Raw genomic sequence first — 19,523 nt, 5'->3', positions numbered from 1 at the left:
AAATTACTACTGTTGTCACATGATCAATGCATAGAGATTAAAACGTCCTCATTTAATATTGAATTGACCAAAACAAAGGTTTTAAGGTTCTTTTATTAACATTTTAACATTTTTTTAAATATATTTGACGTAATTGTTAACTTTTCCTGACAAAAAGAAAAAGACGCAAGGAATAGAAATAAAAAGTTGGGATTGTACCTCAGTTCTTCTGGATGTGGCAAAATCTGCATGATTTCCAATTAAAAATCTTTTAAAAAATCCATCATTCCCACCTGATCCTCAGGGATGCCAGTCTGTCCCGTGTTTAAGTTACTTTGTAAAAATTCAGAAATTTTAAAAGGCAAAGTGGTGCCTTCAATTCCTCACCTTCTCTCACAACTCCATGGTTAAGGCTACCTCCATAAAACATCTTGGGCTTAAAAAAAGACAAATTACAGAAGAATGCAGTCTCCACACCTTGCCTTTGTGGACCACAGCTTTTTCTCTTCTTCCACTCCAGCATAAAAAACTTGTCTTTATTCATGTTGACATGAAGGGTCAGAGTAAAAAAAAAAAAAGTCTCCTTTGAAACTGTTTGGTCAAATCAACTTGATTGTACCGAGGATGGCAATTTTGTATTTATTGCAGAAAAATCTCTTTCAATTTTACCTGTACAAAACTGATTGGGGGGAAACAATTACCAAATTAATTTTAAAACGTTTTTTTTTCTCAGTATTTCAGGGTACAATGATTTGTGACAGTGAGACTGTGTTAACCCAAGCTCTCGGTTGTTTCTTCGAGGAATCAATTAGCCACGTACTGCTGAGTTTCAGATTCTGCTTCCGCTTAACTAGGTGAGCAAGTGTGACAACCTGACAACACATTTCTACAGACCGCTGCCACAGTCAACCACATTTCCTGTGCGTCAGTTGCATTTTTGCAGCACCCCATTTGATATCCAGTGAAATTTGTCATCCCTTTAGAGGTACATAGACAGCAGTCCTGAAATTGTGTAATATTTATTGCCTTATTAATGACTTTATTTTTAATTTTTATATAACACTCAAGTTTTTCATCTCGTTTGCACAATAATGCAAAATGTTTAAGCAGTTTCTCCTAAAAAAAAGTCAAATACATTTGTTTGGCGTCACAGCCTTTATTCAAGAGTAAAACAAAGAATTGAGATAGTTTGTTCAAGTCACAGAGTTAACTAAATTAAGACAGACAGTATTTAATGCTGAAAACCTCAGCTTTCTTCAATTTCACTCAATGATATGCAAGTAAAACCAAAACAGAACAGTTGGAGGCAAAAAAAAAAAACAGAAAGGAAAAGAAATCGACAGTATTTCAGCATGAGAAATCAACAAAGCGCCTACATTTGATGGAGAAAAGTACATAAAAAAGGGAATATTTGAGTAGTTTTGCATCTCACGGGAATCTTTTTGCGCGGTCTGTGACACCAGCCAGGAGAAAAAGACGCCTCCAAAGACACAGAAACAAAGAAGCATGTTTGCTGCCACTAAAGCCTTCGTCCCTGAAGTTTACTGAGGTTAGATTTGTGTTGTGTTTATTGCAATGCTGCTGCCAAACGTTGATGCACATTTAATGGAAATCAGCTGAGAAAGATGCTTCTTAAGAAGAAACAAAGCACAAGATATTCGTGTTAAAATGCAGCTGTAATTAGTATGAATGAATGAGGAGAAAACTGAGAAAATCTGTTGTTTGAAATCAGTTTTTAGCGTCCGTTGCAATGCACTAACTTTATTGATTTATTTTTTTACCACAAACAGTATGAAACTCGGTTTGCTTCTTTTTTCCCCCAGATTGTCACAAAAATAAAAATGTTTTTTTCAGTCAACATTTTTGGACTTTTGGGGCAGTAACTGCAAAATCTCAACTGTTGCTGACCTTCATCCTGCTTCTTTGAATAGCTGTGTACGAAATCCCCGAGATAGGCGACAGCTACGACCAACAGAATCACAAAAATACATCCTGAGATAAAAATGCATCCTCACAAAACATCAAAATGGCTGTTTCCCTGAAATAATCATGTCCTAGCTATCAAAATATTTCTGCTTGACATAATCAACTAAAATATATATTTGGATTGCTGTGCTTTTTTTAAATGTATCTTTCTTCATTAGAAAAATAGATTTAGCTGGAAAGTTGAGAGTTACGACACGCCTGCACTCTTGTGTGCTTGCGATTGTTGTTGTCTGCGGGGGATCAATGTGGGGTCACAGGCAGCAGCTCTGCCTCTGATACAAACAGCTCCTTGTAGAGTGGAGGAAACAGAGAGTGAGCCGTGAGGGGATACCGCTGACTGAACCAGTGCAGCTTCTCCATGTGCAGACTGCACAGCGAGCGCAACACCGCCATCCTCTGGTACAGCTGCAGGAACCACAGACACATTCAGCCCAACAATTTAAAACTCTAGAGTGCACACTTTATTTTATTTTTTTATTTCAAATAGGTTGAGGTGTACCTTGTGCATCAGATTTTCCTGGTTGTCTCTGTGTAAAATGTGTGTGAGTCCCAGCTCCACACTTCTTTGCACACGTTGAACTCTGCCTCTGTCCTCCAGGCATGGGCGGTCTGCAAAAAGAAAACCCCACAAATAATGAAAAGTGATTAGTTAAATGTTTTATTTTTACTTCGGACTTTCTCAAATTTGATCAAAGTGTGAAAGATCTAGGTTAAAGCAGTGGAGTTTTAATGTTTCCTCTTCACCACTGTGGGTTTCCTCCCACAGTTCAGACATTTACTTGTTATACTAAATCGGACGTACAGGTGCATCAAGTGCGTGCACCTTCTCTGGTTTCCACTTTCCACAAGTCTGTTACAGAGTGTTTGTGCATAAAACAGGTGCAAATCTGCCCCAGAGCAAATTCTTCTGCACACTTTTATGTAGTGTCCAAAATGTTTGTTTTATAATCTGAGGTTACTCCTCCTCATCTGTGTAGATGCTCATGTAACTCATCCACCCACTTAGTGCCGCTGTGAGCAGTGACAGCAGATTTGGATGATGTCCTCCAACTAGGAATCTATGTACACACCAGGCTTGTGGCGCGCACTCAAGATTGGGCATTCTTGAACACACATTTAGTCTGCGGCCACCCGATACTAGCACATGTCCCCCACCAACAGTTGGAAGAGGCTTGGTGCAAAATCTCGAAGCGGTGCAAATCTCGTCAATCTTACTTCAGCATTTTTTTTTTCCAAAGGTCTATTCTGGTGTATGAAAGACTTGGTGTCATATAATTCTAGCCGGGTACAAACCGCAATCATTGATTTCTCCTCCATGATCAAATTTCAAACAGTTGGCCCTTCTGTGAATGAAAAAGGACCCCACCAATCCATACGTCTCTACCAAATCATAGCCTCTGATTGGTCGAAGTACAACTACTTCAAGTTGCATGGAGCATTTAAAGGTACGTTTTGTATGTGGAACCCAAAAATGGTCATAGCAGTGCGTAGTAATATGTGAACACCGGGGTTTTGAACGCAGAAGCCCGAAACGCACATTTCGCGTTTACATAAACTTTTGATTAGTGGTCGCTTAAGCGCCCATTGCCAAAAGCAGTGTGAACGTAGCATGAGTGTTTTTATTTTGCAGCCACAAACAATGTAGGTCAGAAGAAGCTTCTAAATGAATCCCGGAGAACGAGAAACGAAAACATCTATGAACATTTTACCTGCATTGATCAGCACCAGTGCGCTGAAAAGGGCAATCTGCTGTTCGGTGAGCTTTAAAGCACACATGCCATAAGCGAAGTCAAACACAGCCTCGATCAAATCTCCACAGCCTGAAAGGAGACAGCAAATTTAACACAACAAAAAACGAGTGGTCACTCATTAGAAGAGTCTAGCTAAGTGGCAAAATTCTCACCCAAGGATTTGAAGACTTCAGATCCAGCAAACTTCCCATCAAAGAACACAGTGTTGTTCTCTGTGTTAAAGAAGCGACTCATCCTGACCAGAACCACCTCCAGGGAGCCTAAAGGAGGAGAAGAAGAAGAGTTAAGAAAGAAAAGAACAAGACGAGTGATTAAAGGGGAAGCTGGCCAGCACCTGTCTTCAAGAGAGCGATTTGGTCGTTCTGGCTCAGCATACGGAAGCCTGGGATGTGCTTTGCAAACTCCACCACGTACTGCACAGCGTCAGTGAGCCGTATGGCACAGTGCTGCCACATTTCATCCACAGACTGCAAAAGCAGGGAGAAGAAAAAAAAACAACAATGACACAGTCTTTAGTTTTCTCTTCTTAAAAGGCTTTTCTGCAACATTCAAGACACACTCAAGGTGTTTTATTCATCTTACATAAGCTGATGATTAATGCCCCAACTTGGGTGTTTTAAGTCCCCTAAACACACCTCCATTCACCGCATAGGCAATCAAAGAGGTAGGAAAGGGAAAATGATAAAAGACGTTTTCAGTTTTCTGTCTGACTCATCAAACAGTCAACCTCAAGGCCTGCGAAATGGCGTCTTTTGTTTTGAGACTGCCTAAATCGCACCAGAGAAGGCCTGAGAAGCGGGGAAACAACGACACAGAGGAGGAAACGGTAGTTCAGCTGGGATTACTCGCCTTGCTCTGGTATGCTTGGATCTCCTCCCTGCTGAACAGCTTCCATCGGAGAGCTTGCAGCTCCTCCAGTCTGTGCTGGCTGGTCTCTCTGTGGGAACGCACAATGCTGGCACACAGATCCTCTGAGGAAAGCAAAGGCATTTAAAAGCATTAGAAGGGCAACATTGAATTAGCTGATTTGCCGACGTGTGCAGATGTCTCACCGATGTTTCGCACAGAATGAGGGTAGAAAGCATAAGTATCCTCTGGAGCGTTGTAGCAATGAATAGCCATCAGATCATGGCATTGATGTCTGGAGTCAAATCCTGGCAGGAAAAAATACATTAATCAAGGATGAGATCAGGATGAAGAAAAGTGCCCACACGCCAGCACCTCACCTCTAACATCAGAGTGTCCGCTGTTGTTCCCCCTCTCATGTGATCTTGATATAGGAGATACGTCGCTGCTTCGGTAGATCATTCCAGAAACCTGGGAGTCGCTGGGAGAGCACACGAGGTAAGGGTGGACGTCAGAGGCGTAGGGCAGCAGGTCCGGGTCTCCAGCGTAGGGGTAGGCCGTGCCTATGGGCTGGAGAAGCTGCGGGGAGCGGTCCTGACGGTTCTTGGTGGGGTAGGACAGCACAGCCTGGTTGTCTCCCTGAAGCTGCTGCTGCTGCCTTTGCTGCTGTCGGTGCCTCTCCACCTCTGCGATCAGAGAGTCCCGCTGCCGCTTGGACATCCGCCCAAACTTCACCGCTGGACAATGAAGGGGGGAAAAAAAAAGACAGTTGGAAAATGCTTCATGAAAAAAGGAAAGGATGGGTTTGTGGTGTGGTGCGGATCTGCCTGGCCTCACCGTCTCTGCTCATGCCTTGCGCCAAACACTTCTGCAGGCGGCAGTGCTGGCAGCGGTTGCGGCTGGCCCGATCGATCTGGCAGTTACTTTGTCTGGAGCAGGAATACGACACAGTGGGCATTTGACTGCGCCGGAAAAATCCCTGAGAGAGAAAAAAAACACTTGTTACATTTCAACTAAAAAACAAAAACAAACACAAAATGACAAAATGAACTCAAATTTCAAACAGAACTTTGGCATCTGAATGCAGCAAAACTCCTAAATACAGTAAATCTTCAGCAAAAATTAGCAAATAGATCTGCTAACTGAATAATATATTGGCATATTCACTTACCTATTACAAGCTATTTCATTTTTCATATTTATTTAGCTAATTTCTAGTGAAAATGTCATATATAATGATCCATCTATCTATCTTCTCAAACCGCTGAATCCCTTTTGAGATTACAGGGCTGCTGGAGCCAACCCAGCTAACGCTGGTACACCCTGAACAGGTGACAGTCTGTTGCAGGGCCACACTCTCACAGTCACCCCTCAGGACAATTTAGAAACACCAACTGACCCATAAAGCATTTTTCTGAGCCCGGAGGAAACCCACGCATGCACAGGGAGAACACACAAACTCCACACAGAAAGATTCCTGTCAGGATTGGAACCAGGGCAAAAGCTCTAACCACTACTCCACCATGAAGCCCTCATTTAAAATTAAATTTTTGATAATCTTAGAAAAATGGAACCTGCTAGGTAGCCTGTCTTACATCAGTTAAAATACGTTAATATGACGAAGACCACGGGACATTTGTTTGACAAGCCTGTATTTACATTTATGTTTGCATAGTTGAGATAACACACAGATTATTCAATTATTCATCATTCATCATTCATCTTCTAAACCCGTTTTGTCCCTTTCGGGGTCACGGGGCTGCTGGAGCCTATCCCTGCCACTCGTGGGCGAAGGCAGGGGACATCTTGGACAGCCATACACACTTACATTCACACCTATATACAATTTAGAGTAATCAATTAACCTATGATTAAAAAAGTAAAAGTTATAACAAAACCACTTAAGAAACAGGAAACTATTTTCTTTTCTAACTGCTTGTGATACAATACAAATGAAATAACATATCTGTTATTTCATTTGAGGAACCTCAAAAAGCTCAACCAATCAGTACTCTGAGGTCACTGCATCTCAGTTGGGAAACTGTGATATACTGTGCATCTTTATGAAAATAAAGATCTCATGTTAGAAGCATTGAGCTCTAAAGGTGAAGAAGGGGCAGCGTCTCACCTTGCAGCCTTCACAGGTGATGACTCCATAATGGACTCCAGAAGACTTATCACCACAAATCTTGCACGGGATAACTTCAATCTGGGCTAAAAAGACACACAAAGCACAGGAGGCAATGTTAGATTTGCAATCAGATGGAAAAAGAAATAAAATTATTGATGCAAACTGGGATGCAGTTATCTCACAGTCATATAAAATTAGAAAAAAATAAAAGAAAAACTTGTGAAAAATCTGTGGCATCACAGATCACCTTGTTTTTTTTAACTCTAATTAGAGACTTGTGAGTTATTCCCACGTTGACGGTGTCTGTTTTAGGCTGTACTTCCCCTCCAACATCTATCAGCGTTTGTGTGACCACGATCAACCAAAGGTATTTTCCTCCCCGGTACCTCTGTGCTTTAATAACAATGAACAAAATAACTTCAAGTGAAATAAAAAGAAGAGTTGTGTGAGGACATGGAATATTTGCAAATGGAGATGGGCGAATAATAGAAAAGTGTTAACCTCAGGGCTCTTTCAAGTGGTAGCCGGGCTTCTCTTTCATTCTGACTGTGAGCCTTTAATGTCATTTCTTTACTTTCTGATTCTTCTCTATCTGCCTCATAAAGGACACAACTGCCAGTAATTCACTCTCTTTTGATCACTGCCAGTAATGGCCATCCCCCTTTCACCTCTTCCCCCCCCACATCTCACCCCTGATCTTTTGCTTATTGACAATTTTTCTCGCAGTCAAAAGCAGGGACAAATGTTGAACACCTTTCCAGGTAACACATCATTTCCTCACGTGGGGAAGACATCCGACCCTAGTGCATGCTGGAATCCGGCGGACCTTCCCCTCTGCAGTCATTTGATCTCCTCTATTCCTTCCATTGATGGTGCGATGTCCTCCTGTGCCTGCGTAATGATGTTGCTTATGTACAGTAGTGTTTGCATTTCCGTGCATAACTGTGTCAGCAAGTGTGTGTTAGTGTGTCAGTGTGTGCCCTCTTTATTTGGAGCCACAGGGATCATATGAAAGAACCGGCGGCGTGAAATTAAATAATGCACAAACGCAGGGCGGAAACAAGTGTAGTTTGACAGAGAGTGAACAGTTAAAGTCCGAGCTGAGCGATGACTCAGGCTTTACCAACACACGGGTTCGAAATGCCACCAATTAAGCTACTGAATTCGCATCTGGAAAATGGACTAAACCACCCAACGGGAACATTTCAGGAAAGCATATTGGAGGGGTAAGGAGCTTTTGCCGCCATACAGGTCGGAGAGGTCAGTGCTTTGAGGTTTTTTGTAGTAGTTTTAGACTTTTTTTGGTGATTTTTGCCATTTTACAACAAGAAGTCCACTAAAACCCACAACGTCTCACTGCTCCCACGGAAAGTGATCGGACACAATGTCTCCCCATTACTTCATACCACTTCTCACCTCCTCAAAACGGACACCCAGCAGCTTTTTCGACAGCAAAATGCTGCACTTCCAATCTTTTTTCTTCTTCTTAAATATACAACCTGCAGTTAAAAGTCTGCAAGTACGGATAAGAAGCAGTTAAGGCCATTTTGGTCTCATCTTGTTATATCTGCCCACAGGCAAAAACCTATCAAATTCATCAACTTCTGGTGCGTGTGGGTTTATGAGAGATGTTAAGATATAACCACCACACCACCTTTACCTCCTCCATCTGTGACTTTTTTTTGGGGTAAATCTGACTGACTGTGTGTGAATGTGCTGCAGTCGAGGTGAAAGTGACCTTTTTTTATATTAGAAATGTGATGTTCAGATTGGAAATGACATGTCTAATGTTTAAAATATATATTTAATATTTAATTTAAAAAAAACATAAAGTGGATTTTATTTTATTTTACACTTTGTATGTCAAAATAAATGTCAGTAAGTGGGGGTAGTTTGGAAATGACCATATTTTATCCTCTACACCAACAAAAAGCTAATTTCTGTCTTTTATAGTCGTATAAGACAAAAAAATCTAAAGCTGATCCATTTTAAGCAATTTTTGAAGTGGGCACCGTGTTGCATTTCATTCTGCTAACATGTAGTCTACAGTACTTTAAGTACCACTCCAATTATTTTTGTTTAAACTAAGTCTTTCCAGTGGTCTTTTAATTGTGATTACGGTGTTTTTAGCCCAAATCAAAAAACCTGTCTGGTATTCTAGGATGTCGTTTCTGCAGAGCAGCAGTAGTTCGTTAGAAATTGACTTCAGAGTTGTATGCGGGACTGTTGGTGTGGAGCAACCCAGCTACCCTTCTCTTTGCTGAGAGCTCTCTGTTTACTTGCTCTCTTGCTGGCTTACAGCCCTCACAACCCCAACCTGAAATTACCAGGGAGCAATATTAGAGCTATCCAGTCACACGGTTTTGAGCCAGATGCAAAGAAAACTAAAATAAACGCGTGCATGGACCTTGTCACGGAGAAGGGGACTTGTGGACTCTTTTCTATGGCACAAATACGCTCTTTTCCAACAGCAATTTTTTGGTTCCTGATTCACAGCAATTTGAATAAAGAAAAACTCAGAAATGCAATTTTAAGCTTAATTTACTTTATATATGTCCTCTGTCATCAGAAAATGCAGCAAGAACATATTAAAAACACCAAAAACATGGTTTTCATCAAAGTGGGTCTTTAAAAACTTTCTGTGAGCAACAAAACCACAATGACAGCGTTTATACTAATTTGAATACATTTCTTTTTCAACTAAGTTGGACTTTCATGACTTTAAAAATATAACTGCACACATACGAGAGCTGTTAATCCTTTGCAATCTTGTAGGATTTGGATGGTGGATGTAGATAAATACTTTACCAAATTCAGCAGGTTTTTACCATTAATTTTGAGGGTAATTCATAGATTTGAAAGTCAACTTGTTTTCCAACTTGCCCTGAAAGACCACCTTTTTTTGACATTCTGTGGCACCCCCCCCCCAAATTGTTTCAGTGAGATTTACTGAAGCAGACTGCAGTGGCATACTGAGATAATTGGGGCTAACCAACCTGTTCAGTCAAATAAATACTGTAAAACGGTGCTTTAGTCATGCTCTACATGGTAAAGATGGAGAGGTTTGAGTACAGTAGATTTGTGATAAAAAAAAAAGGTTCTGATTTGTCACTGAAAGCAAAAGAGTGCTGCCTCCCACGCTTCTGCATGCAAAGGATGCCAAGACTGTGCAACTCAGAGATGGTCTGATAATCTTTCTGTGGCCATTTAGAAAGATCAATTATTTAGTAACTTTAGCCTTAAAATAAATAGATGTAAATACTGTTCTTTAAATACTTTTATTATGCTAAAATTATAAAAATATAAATGTTACGTTTCAGATTTTCTTACATGTTTTCATTTGCACAATGTTTCCAGATGTAACTGCGCACTTGCAGGGCCTGAAATGGTGGTGTGTGTTTTAGGAGGGGAACTCTTTCTAAACTATCCTCCATAGTTTGGTTATTGAATAGGACTGTTTTAATGTGAAATGTGAAGATAAAAGACGGCACGGAAACTGGATCAACTTTTTATATCTTGATTTTGCGGATGCCCGCCCACAGTAGCCCCCTCTATTACAAGCAATCGCCATTGTGCAATGTTTGTTGCAGCACATTGTAATTTTAAAGTTTATTGTTTAACATGTTTGTGCACAAAAAACTGATCGAAATTGCCCTAATGCCACAGAACAATCCACTGGCTAATTAAATTCTAATAAAAAAGGATCAATTTAATTATTTGTGAGAAATTCTACTGCGATGAACAAAGATGATATTTTTTTCTTAAAAGGGCAGACTTAAATCAAAATCGAATATAATTACTGAAACATAGATTGATTACTTGGTATAAATCATTTTATTTTTTTACAAAATAAAGTCCAGACTGTGTCTGTGCATTTATTACTGAGCGTTTGGAGGGTAGATAAACAATTTATATTTATTGAACCATTCTGGACTCAACGTGCCTGAAATCCACTTGTCAGCAGTCTGTTCTTTGCACTGTAAACAGACAGAAAACCTCAACTTTCCTTTGACGGAAGCTTACAACTGATGTACACGCAAACAAGTCTGCACAAAGTCCTTTGTATACATGAATAACATCTACACAAAAACAGTCACTCACAGAACTTTTTTTCTAGATTCAAAATCAATTAGGATTTAACATTCAATAAGTGGTTTACAATATTTTCTTTATCAATATTCAGATTTTCTGTCCTAATATTTCATTTTCTTTCTCCATACATTTCTTAGAATATTAAATGTAGAAATCAATTCATATTCAATAGTTTTGGGTAGATTAGAAGCAACAGATTTTTTTCATCATAACAGCCTCTGTTTCATTAGAAATTAATCAAAAGTCTTACTTAATTGCTAAGAGAAATGCTTTTATTTAAAGATTGTGCCATTGGAATTAAAAGTTTCATTTTTTCAATTTAAGAAATATATATTTTTAGGGAAAAAACTGAGGAATGCAAGGATTCATTTGTTTTCCAACAAAAACAAACATTTGGAGGCTCTAAATTATTAGAAATTGTTAATTGTTGTACGGAAATTACTTTAAACTGTAGAAAACAAAAAAATTAAAATGTAATGTTTGGGAAATAGAATTCTCCTAATAAAAGACAGTAAAATAAAGGCTAGAATGGGATTTAATGTTAGGATTTGGAATTTGTGATTCTAAAATGTACCGAGCTGTTCCTCAATAATTTAAAAACGCATATACATTCACACATAATACAGGATATCCATGCACATCTAAAGTGAAAAGAAAAACAATGAAATGTGCAAAATGAACTAGAAAAACAGCACTATTGGTGCAGACTGGATTGTGTAAAGAACAAATAGAGTTTACACAATATCTTCTTTTTCATTTTTGCTTTTTTCGTACTTTAATGTTCTGATTTGATTTGAATCATTAACGTGAATATTAGGCTGGGGAAGTGTCTTTCCGGGGGGGCCGTGTAGTGGGTAACAGCTCAAACAGGTGGTTGTTGGGATGAAAGGAGTCCCTGATCATGTGTTCAAGCTGTGCTGAGTTGGCGGGAGCTTCTCCTGTCTGCGGCCGATCTCCCTGCGTACCATGTTGTGCTGCGTTCTCTGTACAACGTCACCAGGAGTTTCTCCTTCTGAGCACCTTGAAGAAGTGCAGCCACTGCTGGGCTCTCATATTCGTGTCCCTTTTTGAGTTCAGATCCAACTATAGCCATTGGGATTGTATGAAACTAGAGTTTTATTGGAAGAATTTTTGAAGAAAACTTAAAAGCCCAGGGGGAAAAACAACACTACAGACGATTGAGACCTAAAGGAACTTCTATGGCTAATCTGAAGCTTAAATGGCACAGAATTTACCATATTAATCTTTGAAATGTTTCTTTTTTTTTTAGTTTGGAGGTGTTAAACCGAGGTAACATTTTGACAGCAGAGTGAATGAATCAGCTCAACTGCTGCGTTTCAGTTACCATATATTGGGGAGGAGATGTGTCACTTGTGATTTTGATGTTTCCTTTGATCTAAAGCCAAGTGCTTCTGCTGCTTTGGAAGTGCTGAGCATGTTTGCGCACACTGAGGAACAAGGAAATCCTTTCTGGTAAAGGAGCAGAGTTAAGATAAGTGATCCTCCGAGCACAGCGGATAAAGCAATATGGAGAAAACTCCTGTCTGTGGTGATGAGGACAAAATATATTAAATAACATCTTCATCAGATGCTACTTGCTCTCCTCTCCTTACCATTTGCAGTTCCCACATTGCGGCTGCGGAATAAAGATAGGCTACATCTAGGCCTCCTCTGAAAAGCAGGTGCAAAGAGATGCATCAGTTTGTACGGGTGTGTGTTTGCATGTTGCACCAACAACATGTGTAAACCGTTTGATTTGGGATTTTTTTTCTCTCTTTCCAAATTCACTTCCCTTCTGCTTCCACCCAACTGGCTCAATCCAAGTGGTTGATGAATGGATACAGTGCAGTGTTAAGGGGCTGGGTGGACCAAAAAATGTATAGCAAAGCCAATTGGATCACTTTTGTTTGTTCTTTACTTTAAAAAGTGCTTTAAATACTCCCCAAAATACGTGAGCGCAAAAGTTTACAGAAGAAATGTGGGTTTTGCAAATGACTTTAATTCAAGCACTACTTCCTACACCGTAAAAATGTGCCCAGTGCAATACCTGCGGTGCGCCGTATATGTGGGAGTGACGGAAGGTAGACAAATGTGAGACATGATTCAAAACTTAAATTCATCAAAAGGAGCTGAAAATTGAGTCATGCAACCAAAACATAGAACTGAAACACATCAACCAGAACTCTGGCCAGACCCGAAAGAGATCAATCTGTTTTCATCCGGTACTTTTGCTTTACATTTAGACTGTTTCTGAACAAAACTCATAGTGAAATTTAAACCCCCTTTTAACATGTGTTGTTGTTTTTTTATTCTTAGCACAGGTAACACTAAAAAAAAAAGTTGAATATTTGTTATCATGGTGTAATAAAGTCTTTGAAATAAAAGCAGACAAATCTACTGCTTCTGAGACCAAAGGATGTCAAGAAAAATCCATAGACTGCATGGGAAACAACAAACCCAACAGCAATAGATTTAGCTGATAAAACAACGCTTGTTGCTCAGCCTACACACTCACACACACACACACACTTAAGGACTTCATCCCTACCTCGCATCATCCTCACTCCTCCACTTGTGTCAGATCTTTGTTCCACTTTCACAAACTCGGTTTTTCTCTCACTTTGTCTAACAGTCTATCACTTCGTTGAGTTTCTGTGAATTTAGCTCCTTTGGCCGTTGGTCCTTCAGAACGCTGCTTCAGGTGATCTCTGCTGCTCCAGTGTCGATATTCAGAGTTTTGAGTGACAGTCACCGCCTCACCTCCCTTGCTAGCAAGTTTGCGTGCATGTGTGTGACAAGAAGAAAGACAAAGGGGGGGGACTCTCCCCCGTCTGTTCTTTTTCTTTTTTTTCGAAAGGTACTTTTTTAACCTTCATACTTCTATTGTCATCAATCCTTCTGTATTTATCACACATTAGACCCAAAAATAGTGACTTTATAAGAGTCTCTGTGAGAGCTTAAAGTGAAGCAGTAAGCAGATGTAGGGAAAACATGAAGGCTTTAGGAAGTACTGGAGGCTTCAGTCTAGAGTTTGCTTCTTATCTTGGTAATTCAGCACAACACAAGATTGGATCCTTCGATCATTAGATTATCATCTTTTTCAGTGGTTTCTCTCCCTCTTTCGCTCATATTGTAGATTGTTTTGTTGAATTATTGCTTTTCAAATTATTTGACTTTTTTGTGACAGCAGATCTTGAAAAATGAAAATAGTCTGTTCAGGTCAGAAGTAAAGACTGGTGGATTCTTGCAGCTGATAAATTTGGGGTGAGTAGTTGGTTATTTTTTTCTTTTTTTTAACTTTTGCACTCTTATCCAATGTTACGAAATTCAAGGTATTTTTGAATTCTTCAGATTCTTTCTACGTAATATATTTATCTTCAAAGTCGCCACAAAGAAGAATTCATTTAAGCAAAGGCACAAATAAGTCACTTATTTTGTCCCACAAAGCATAATCCTTCTTAATAGACTCCCTGAATTATGCCTTCAAATGAGGAGTTAAAGTAGGCAATGCTGACAGAGACCCCAACATTTCAGAACTTTTTTTCCATATTAAGTTCCTCACAGTCATTTCTGACTGAACTTGTGATCGCTTTGCTTCAGCGCTGTGTTTTATGCAGCATCTTCTCCACACTTGATAAAATAACCAGGTGTGCTATGGTTGTGGCAAAAAGTGTTAAACCAAAAAAAGTTAAAAAAAGACACGATTGTATCGCTGGCATCTGCATTCAGATGCCAAAGTTAACTGGTGTGTGTGTGTGTGTGTGTGTGCGTTTGGGTATGTGTGTGCGACGGAGACAGATCGGGGCAGCACAGGTGCAGCACACACACAACACTCTCCAAGTTTTGCTAATGATCCCGCCTCAGCAGCACAACTGTCTGCATGAACGTGCACATGCAGGTGCAGCATTGCATGTCATGTACCAATAACCACAGTGCAGGCACAAATATCTAGCACAAACACACACCATGTCATAAACGGCACGTGCACACACACAACCAACTTACTCAAATGGGTCTTCTTGGACAAACAGCCTCCTGCAGCAGGAACAAACCAAACTCATATGAGCACTTTTTTCCAATCCTTTAATGCCTTCATTACATTTTTAATGATTTTTAAAAAACGTTTTATTGTTTTATCACTGATTAGTACCAAATGCTTAAAAGACAACAGCCCCCCATCATATATCGCACAAATATAAAAACATGATTCATAAAATGCGACAAAAGGGATCTCAGACAACAATGAAAGTGTGGAAAATACTGAGTGCTGACTCATAAATTTCCAGTTTTTTGGGGGGTACATAAACAAGGCAGATAAAAGCACTACAGTAGAAGAGGTGCTAAAGTGGGGGATTCTTCTGTACACATGTGCTTATCTCATATGTTTGTGCGACGCTTCCTACACCCCGCAGAGAACGACAGAGGAACGTGGGTGTGTGTGTGTGTGAAGCAATTGCTCCCTTGTTTTTGTGTGCGTCTGCCTGTTTGACCACAGTTTTGAGAGACTGAGTTGTGGTCAGTGGAGAGACGGGGTCAGTTTAGAACCCAGCGGGTTTATTTCTGGAGTTGCGTGTGCGTGAGAGAAAGAAAAAGAGAGGGGGACAGCTCGCTGCGTTTAAAGGCAACAGCAGATAAGTATCAATGGAAGGCGTAGCGTTAGCCGTCCTTTTGTCTGGCGCTAGTTCAAGTCCTCTGTGGTTTCCTCTGTTCCCCTGCCCTCATCAAATCAGTTTTGCTTCATAAGCACAAAGTATGGAATGAAAGCAGAGCAGTGCGTGCACGGAAAATGCTAAGGTGCATCAGAAATAACTTAAAAGGTGTTTTAAGTAATACCGTTCAGTTGAATTGGAGGACAAGAATCTTTTTTTGACATCGAAAGGAGGGATTTTAGTAGGTTTTCTTAGACTGAAAACATCCTTTTCTGTGTTGAACAAGAACACAAACATGTCACCTGTGTGGTTCCATTAAGGAGACGCTCATTGTCTCCTTTTAAAAGGCTCATTTATGCTTTCAAAACGCATTTTTTATCAATACTAATTAAGCTGTTATGATTGAGCTGAGATGTAAAAAATAATAATAAAACACCCATACAGTAACTGTGGCACAGCATATTTAGCAAAACACATTTCAATCATGTGTGCAGATGCACATAAAGAATCTGTCAAAATTGCCAACATCTAAGCTGGCTGCTGAAGTCACAGTTGCTCCATTACATAACAACCTCGACCAAAAACTTTGCCAAAACACTCAAACAAAAAAAAAGTGAAACTGCTAGAATGAAAAAAAGGTATTTACAGTGAATAATAAAACATGAAGGAAGTTCGGATTTGTCACGTTCAATTTTTTACATTTTATTTTGAAAAATATTACATTAAAAACAAATATTGGCCAAAAAAAATAAAAAAAATAAGTCAAAAGTAGAGTAGACTCTGGTGGAGCAGTATCCGCTTATGGAGCCTTTATGTCTGACTCAGTTTAGATATGATCTAAAAAAAGACACAAAAAAAAACCTTTTATATGCAAATTATCCAACACTGTCGACAAGTGTGAAAACTTTTCATTTTCTCAGCAAAAAAGTCTGTTTTTGGGTCAGAGACTAACAAGAGGACAAATAAAAGGTGAGTTGAAAGTTTCACTGCAGTGGAAAATGTACTCCTTTAAACACGTAAATGCTACTTTTAAGAGAGCGCGAGTTTCATTTTATGCCGAAATGATTTGTTCTGTACAAACTAAAAAGAAACTTTTTTTTTTTTAAATCGCGCTTCGGAATATTTGCAGAGACGAGTGATGCTCCAGAGTGTCACGAATGCAACAACCAATGCGGGGATGCAAACTTAAATCCAGAGTGAATAGAAATAGTACAGCCAATGTAAACCCACTAGGTCTTTAATTTATTTTTGTTTTGTGACACAAAGACTGTAGCATTTAAGAAAAGCGTGAAGACACCCACAGTAGTCGCTCAAGCAGAGACACTCATCACTCAAACAAAAAGGTGGGGAAAAGCTCAGCAGCTAAAGAATATTCTCATTGAATCTGTGACCTTAACAAAGCGGTTTCAAGACATGATAGGTAAGCTGATACACTTTTATTCTAAAGCCGTAAAGCCCTTAGCGACCAGTTTTAAGATTTCCTTTCTCCTTAAGCAGCTTTAATCTTGTTAAAATGCTCTTTCCTATTTGGTTGATGGGCACACGGTTCAAGCTCGTGCTAGACAGCAAGAGCCATTCAAAAATACTGACGCATTAATCTGTTTTACGCAAAAAAAAGAGGGCTCAAGCACGGGGATGAACAGCTAGAGCATGTCCTCCTTGAATGAGTGTTTGTCTATTGTTGCCGTTTCTCACTGACAACACGAACATGAACTCAACCGAATTCATCTAAAATGTCATGTAAATAAAAATTAAAATAAAAAAAAACAGGAAAATATGTGGGTGTTTGATGTCTTGCTGTATCACACTCAAATGATGCTCTGCAATGAACCGACATTTCAAACATTTGGGCACCTCAGTGGCAGCCGTGGTTTTTATTCTGCTTTAGCAATTATTGCAGGTTTTTATGGCTTTAAATGAAATTCCCCTTTAGCACAAATGTAAAGTTGCATAAATCCTATCCTTTGACTCATATTTAAAAAAGCTTTTACACTTTTTTCTTCTCTAGTGTTTGTATCACATAAAAGTAAGTGTTTTGTAATAAAACAGAGTAAATTAGAAGAGAGGAAATTACTTTATAATTGCTTCTGAGTAATTTGTGTTGCTTTCTAACAAACTTTCAATTTGAAAGTGGTTCTAGATCGAGGCTACAGACAAAGAGGTCTCAATCTGATCTGCATCTAAACGTTTCAGGGGAAAAAAGCTTTGAAGTGCGATAAAAAGATGCATTTAAGCTGATTTTTGCTTGTTATGACATCACCACAAAGTAGTTTCAGGATGAAAAGGAAATTCGGTACGTCGTAGACGTGTGCAAATATGGTCTCTTGTTTTCCTTGCTGCAGATGAGATTATGCGTTTCTGGGCCTGCCAATTTGTCCTCAACATTACACCCTAGGGGTCGTCTGATAAACTATCTGTGGCCGGTTTAAGTGTTGCCATGACTCTGGAGTATAGTGGGAAAGGAGAGCAATAGGTTTCCATGACTGAAGGGCGAACCGTCTTATCCCCTCGTGACAGCAATGCTTTGATTATAGCCTGGAAAAAGCTTTGAATAGAAAAGCATCGTCCAGAAAAAGCAGCAAAAGTAAGAGCTAATCCCTGTGGATTATTTAAGATTACTGCCATTCTTACCCACTAACAGCACCTTACAGCAGTGAAAGGGATGAAGGGGTTACTGGGGTAAGGATGGATGAGCAAGGAGTGGCTGGAGGAAAAAGGGGAGTGAGAAAATAAAAGCATCCTAAAATGAAAGTGAATTTAGCAGAAACATACCTTTTTTGCTGGGGGCGTCAGTGGGAGTCAGTTCTGCATCCTCATATTCCATAACTCTCTGGTCAAAACACTGGATGGCTACACACTCACCCTCTCACCAACACAAAAGGTGCAGAAGTCAGCTGGTTTTTGTTTTCCTAAACTCTGACACCTGTTTGATTTGATCCACACACGGCAGGACTCACCTGTTGGCCGCTGTTCTAGCGCCCTGGCCGGCGCAGACATTTGAAAACGTGCATTGCCATCTCGCCTCGGTTCTTACGGGTCCCGGAGCTCGGCCTTCATCTCCTCCTGAACCCCCTTCTCTCTCTCGGCCCACAGGAGGCCAAACCGCCGCAGGTGTGGATGTGAAGTGACTCCCGCGTGGCAACAGCGCAGAGAGTGCAGCTGGACCGGCTGGCCGTTGCCACAGCACGACTAACCCCCCCTCGGCGGACCGGCCTAGCCTGGAGTGTTATGTCACCGAGTGTTACGTAACATCATCGGATCGGGTTTTGCTTTGAAGCGCTCAGTTGAGAAATATAATCTCCTGTTGCTGCTGCAAATTTCCACACCATTAATCGACAAACAGTAGACTTAGCAATCAAAATTTTCAAAACTAACCGAAGATAGTGCTGTTGTCATTATTATGGAATATCTACGAGTTCTTTAGTGTACGACTTGGACAACGGTGCAAAATAAAGATATACTATAAGTTTATTTTTTGTAATAATTAAACAAAAAACTGTTCACACCTGGCTACTTGAAATTTTTTTCAATATTTATAGTGAAAATACTGTGTAAAAATTGGTGTTTTAAAGGAAATGTAAAGGTGTATATGACCAGCCACGTTGCATGCTGGGATCTCGCCGCCATCTTGAAAGGAAACATTAGTAGTTTGAAAGGTTTTAGCTAAAAAAAGTTGTTCAAATGCAGAAAAGCAATAAAAGATGTTGATTAAAATGAAGTTCACCTGTGAAGTAGATTAATCAGGTCCCGAAGCAAAAAGTAGCATGCTTAAAATGTATTTTCTAAAAGACACACTTCGACTAAAATTGAGAACATGCTACTAAAACATGTTTTAGTGCATATTATTTTCTCATGATGGAGGACATATTAAGAAAATTAAGCTTAAAATTGCAGGTCTGAGTATTTATTTATTCAAATCGTTGTAATTCAGGAGCAGAAGATAAATATAATGGGAGAAAGCTTGTAGGTGTGACTTATAAGCTACAACCAGCAGGGCCACAGGCTCCCTGCTCCGTTCAATGGGATAATAGGAAGCAGAGGCAGGCTTACTCTGAACCAAAAGTTCAGCCCACAACTCAGCTGTGAATT

The 19,523-nt window shown here is 39.8% G+C and overlaps 1 protein-coding gene across 3 annotated transcripts; it reads right to left on the bottom strand.

The window, feature by feature from the left end:
• Positions 1-1,115: 1,115 nt before the first annotated feature.
• On the bottom strand, positions 1,116-18,675 carry rorc (RAR-related orphan receptor C). Of its 3 annotated transcripts, XM_011485266.4 has the most exons (13): positions 18,392-18,659; positions 18,207-18,299; positions 14,791-14,820; positions 6,691-6,776; positions 5,400-5,541; positions 4,943-5,299; positions 4,769-4,870; positions 4,566-4,687; positions 4,051-4,183; positions 3,869-3,976; positions 3,675-3,785; positions 2,465-2,574; positions 1,116-2,370 (listed from the first exon to the last, which is right to left on the bottom strand). In XM_011485266.4, exons 1-13 carry the CDS (start codon positions 18,429-18,431, stop codon positions 2,206-2,208), a joined length of 1,599 nt encoding a protein of 532 aa, XP_011483568.1. In that variant the 5' UTR covers positions 18,432-18,659; the 3' UTR covers positions 1,116-2,205. The 3 variants fall into 3 exon arrangements, with proteins under 3 accessions (XP_011483568.1, XP_004078181.2, XP_020565864.1); XM_004078133.5 differs by lacking the exon at positions 14,791-14,820 and having other exon boundaries at positions 18,392-18,675; XM_020710205.3 differs by lacking the exons at positions 14,791-14,820; positions 18,207-18,299; positions 18,392-18,659 and adding an exon at positions 13,334-13,553.
• Positions 18,676-19,523: the final 848 nt, after the last annotated feature.

The sequence above is a fragment of the Oryzias latipes genome, chromosome 16 (assembly GCF_053564925.1).
Source record: "Oryzias latipes strain Hd-rR chromosome 16, Olatipes_Hd-rR_3.1".
In the NCBI taxonomy this organism is placed as follows: Eukaryota; Metazoa; Chordata; class Actinopteri; order Beloniformes; family Adrianichthyidae; genus Oryzias; species Oryzias latipes.
The sequence above is the reverse complement of the archived record's forward strand: the minus strand, read 5'-3'. Positions and strand labels throughout refer to the sequence as shown.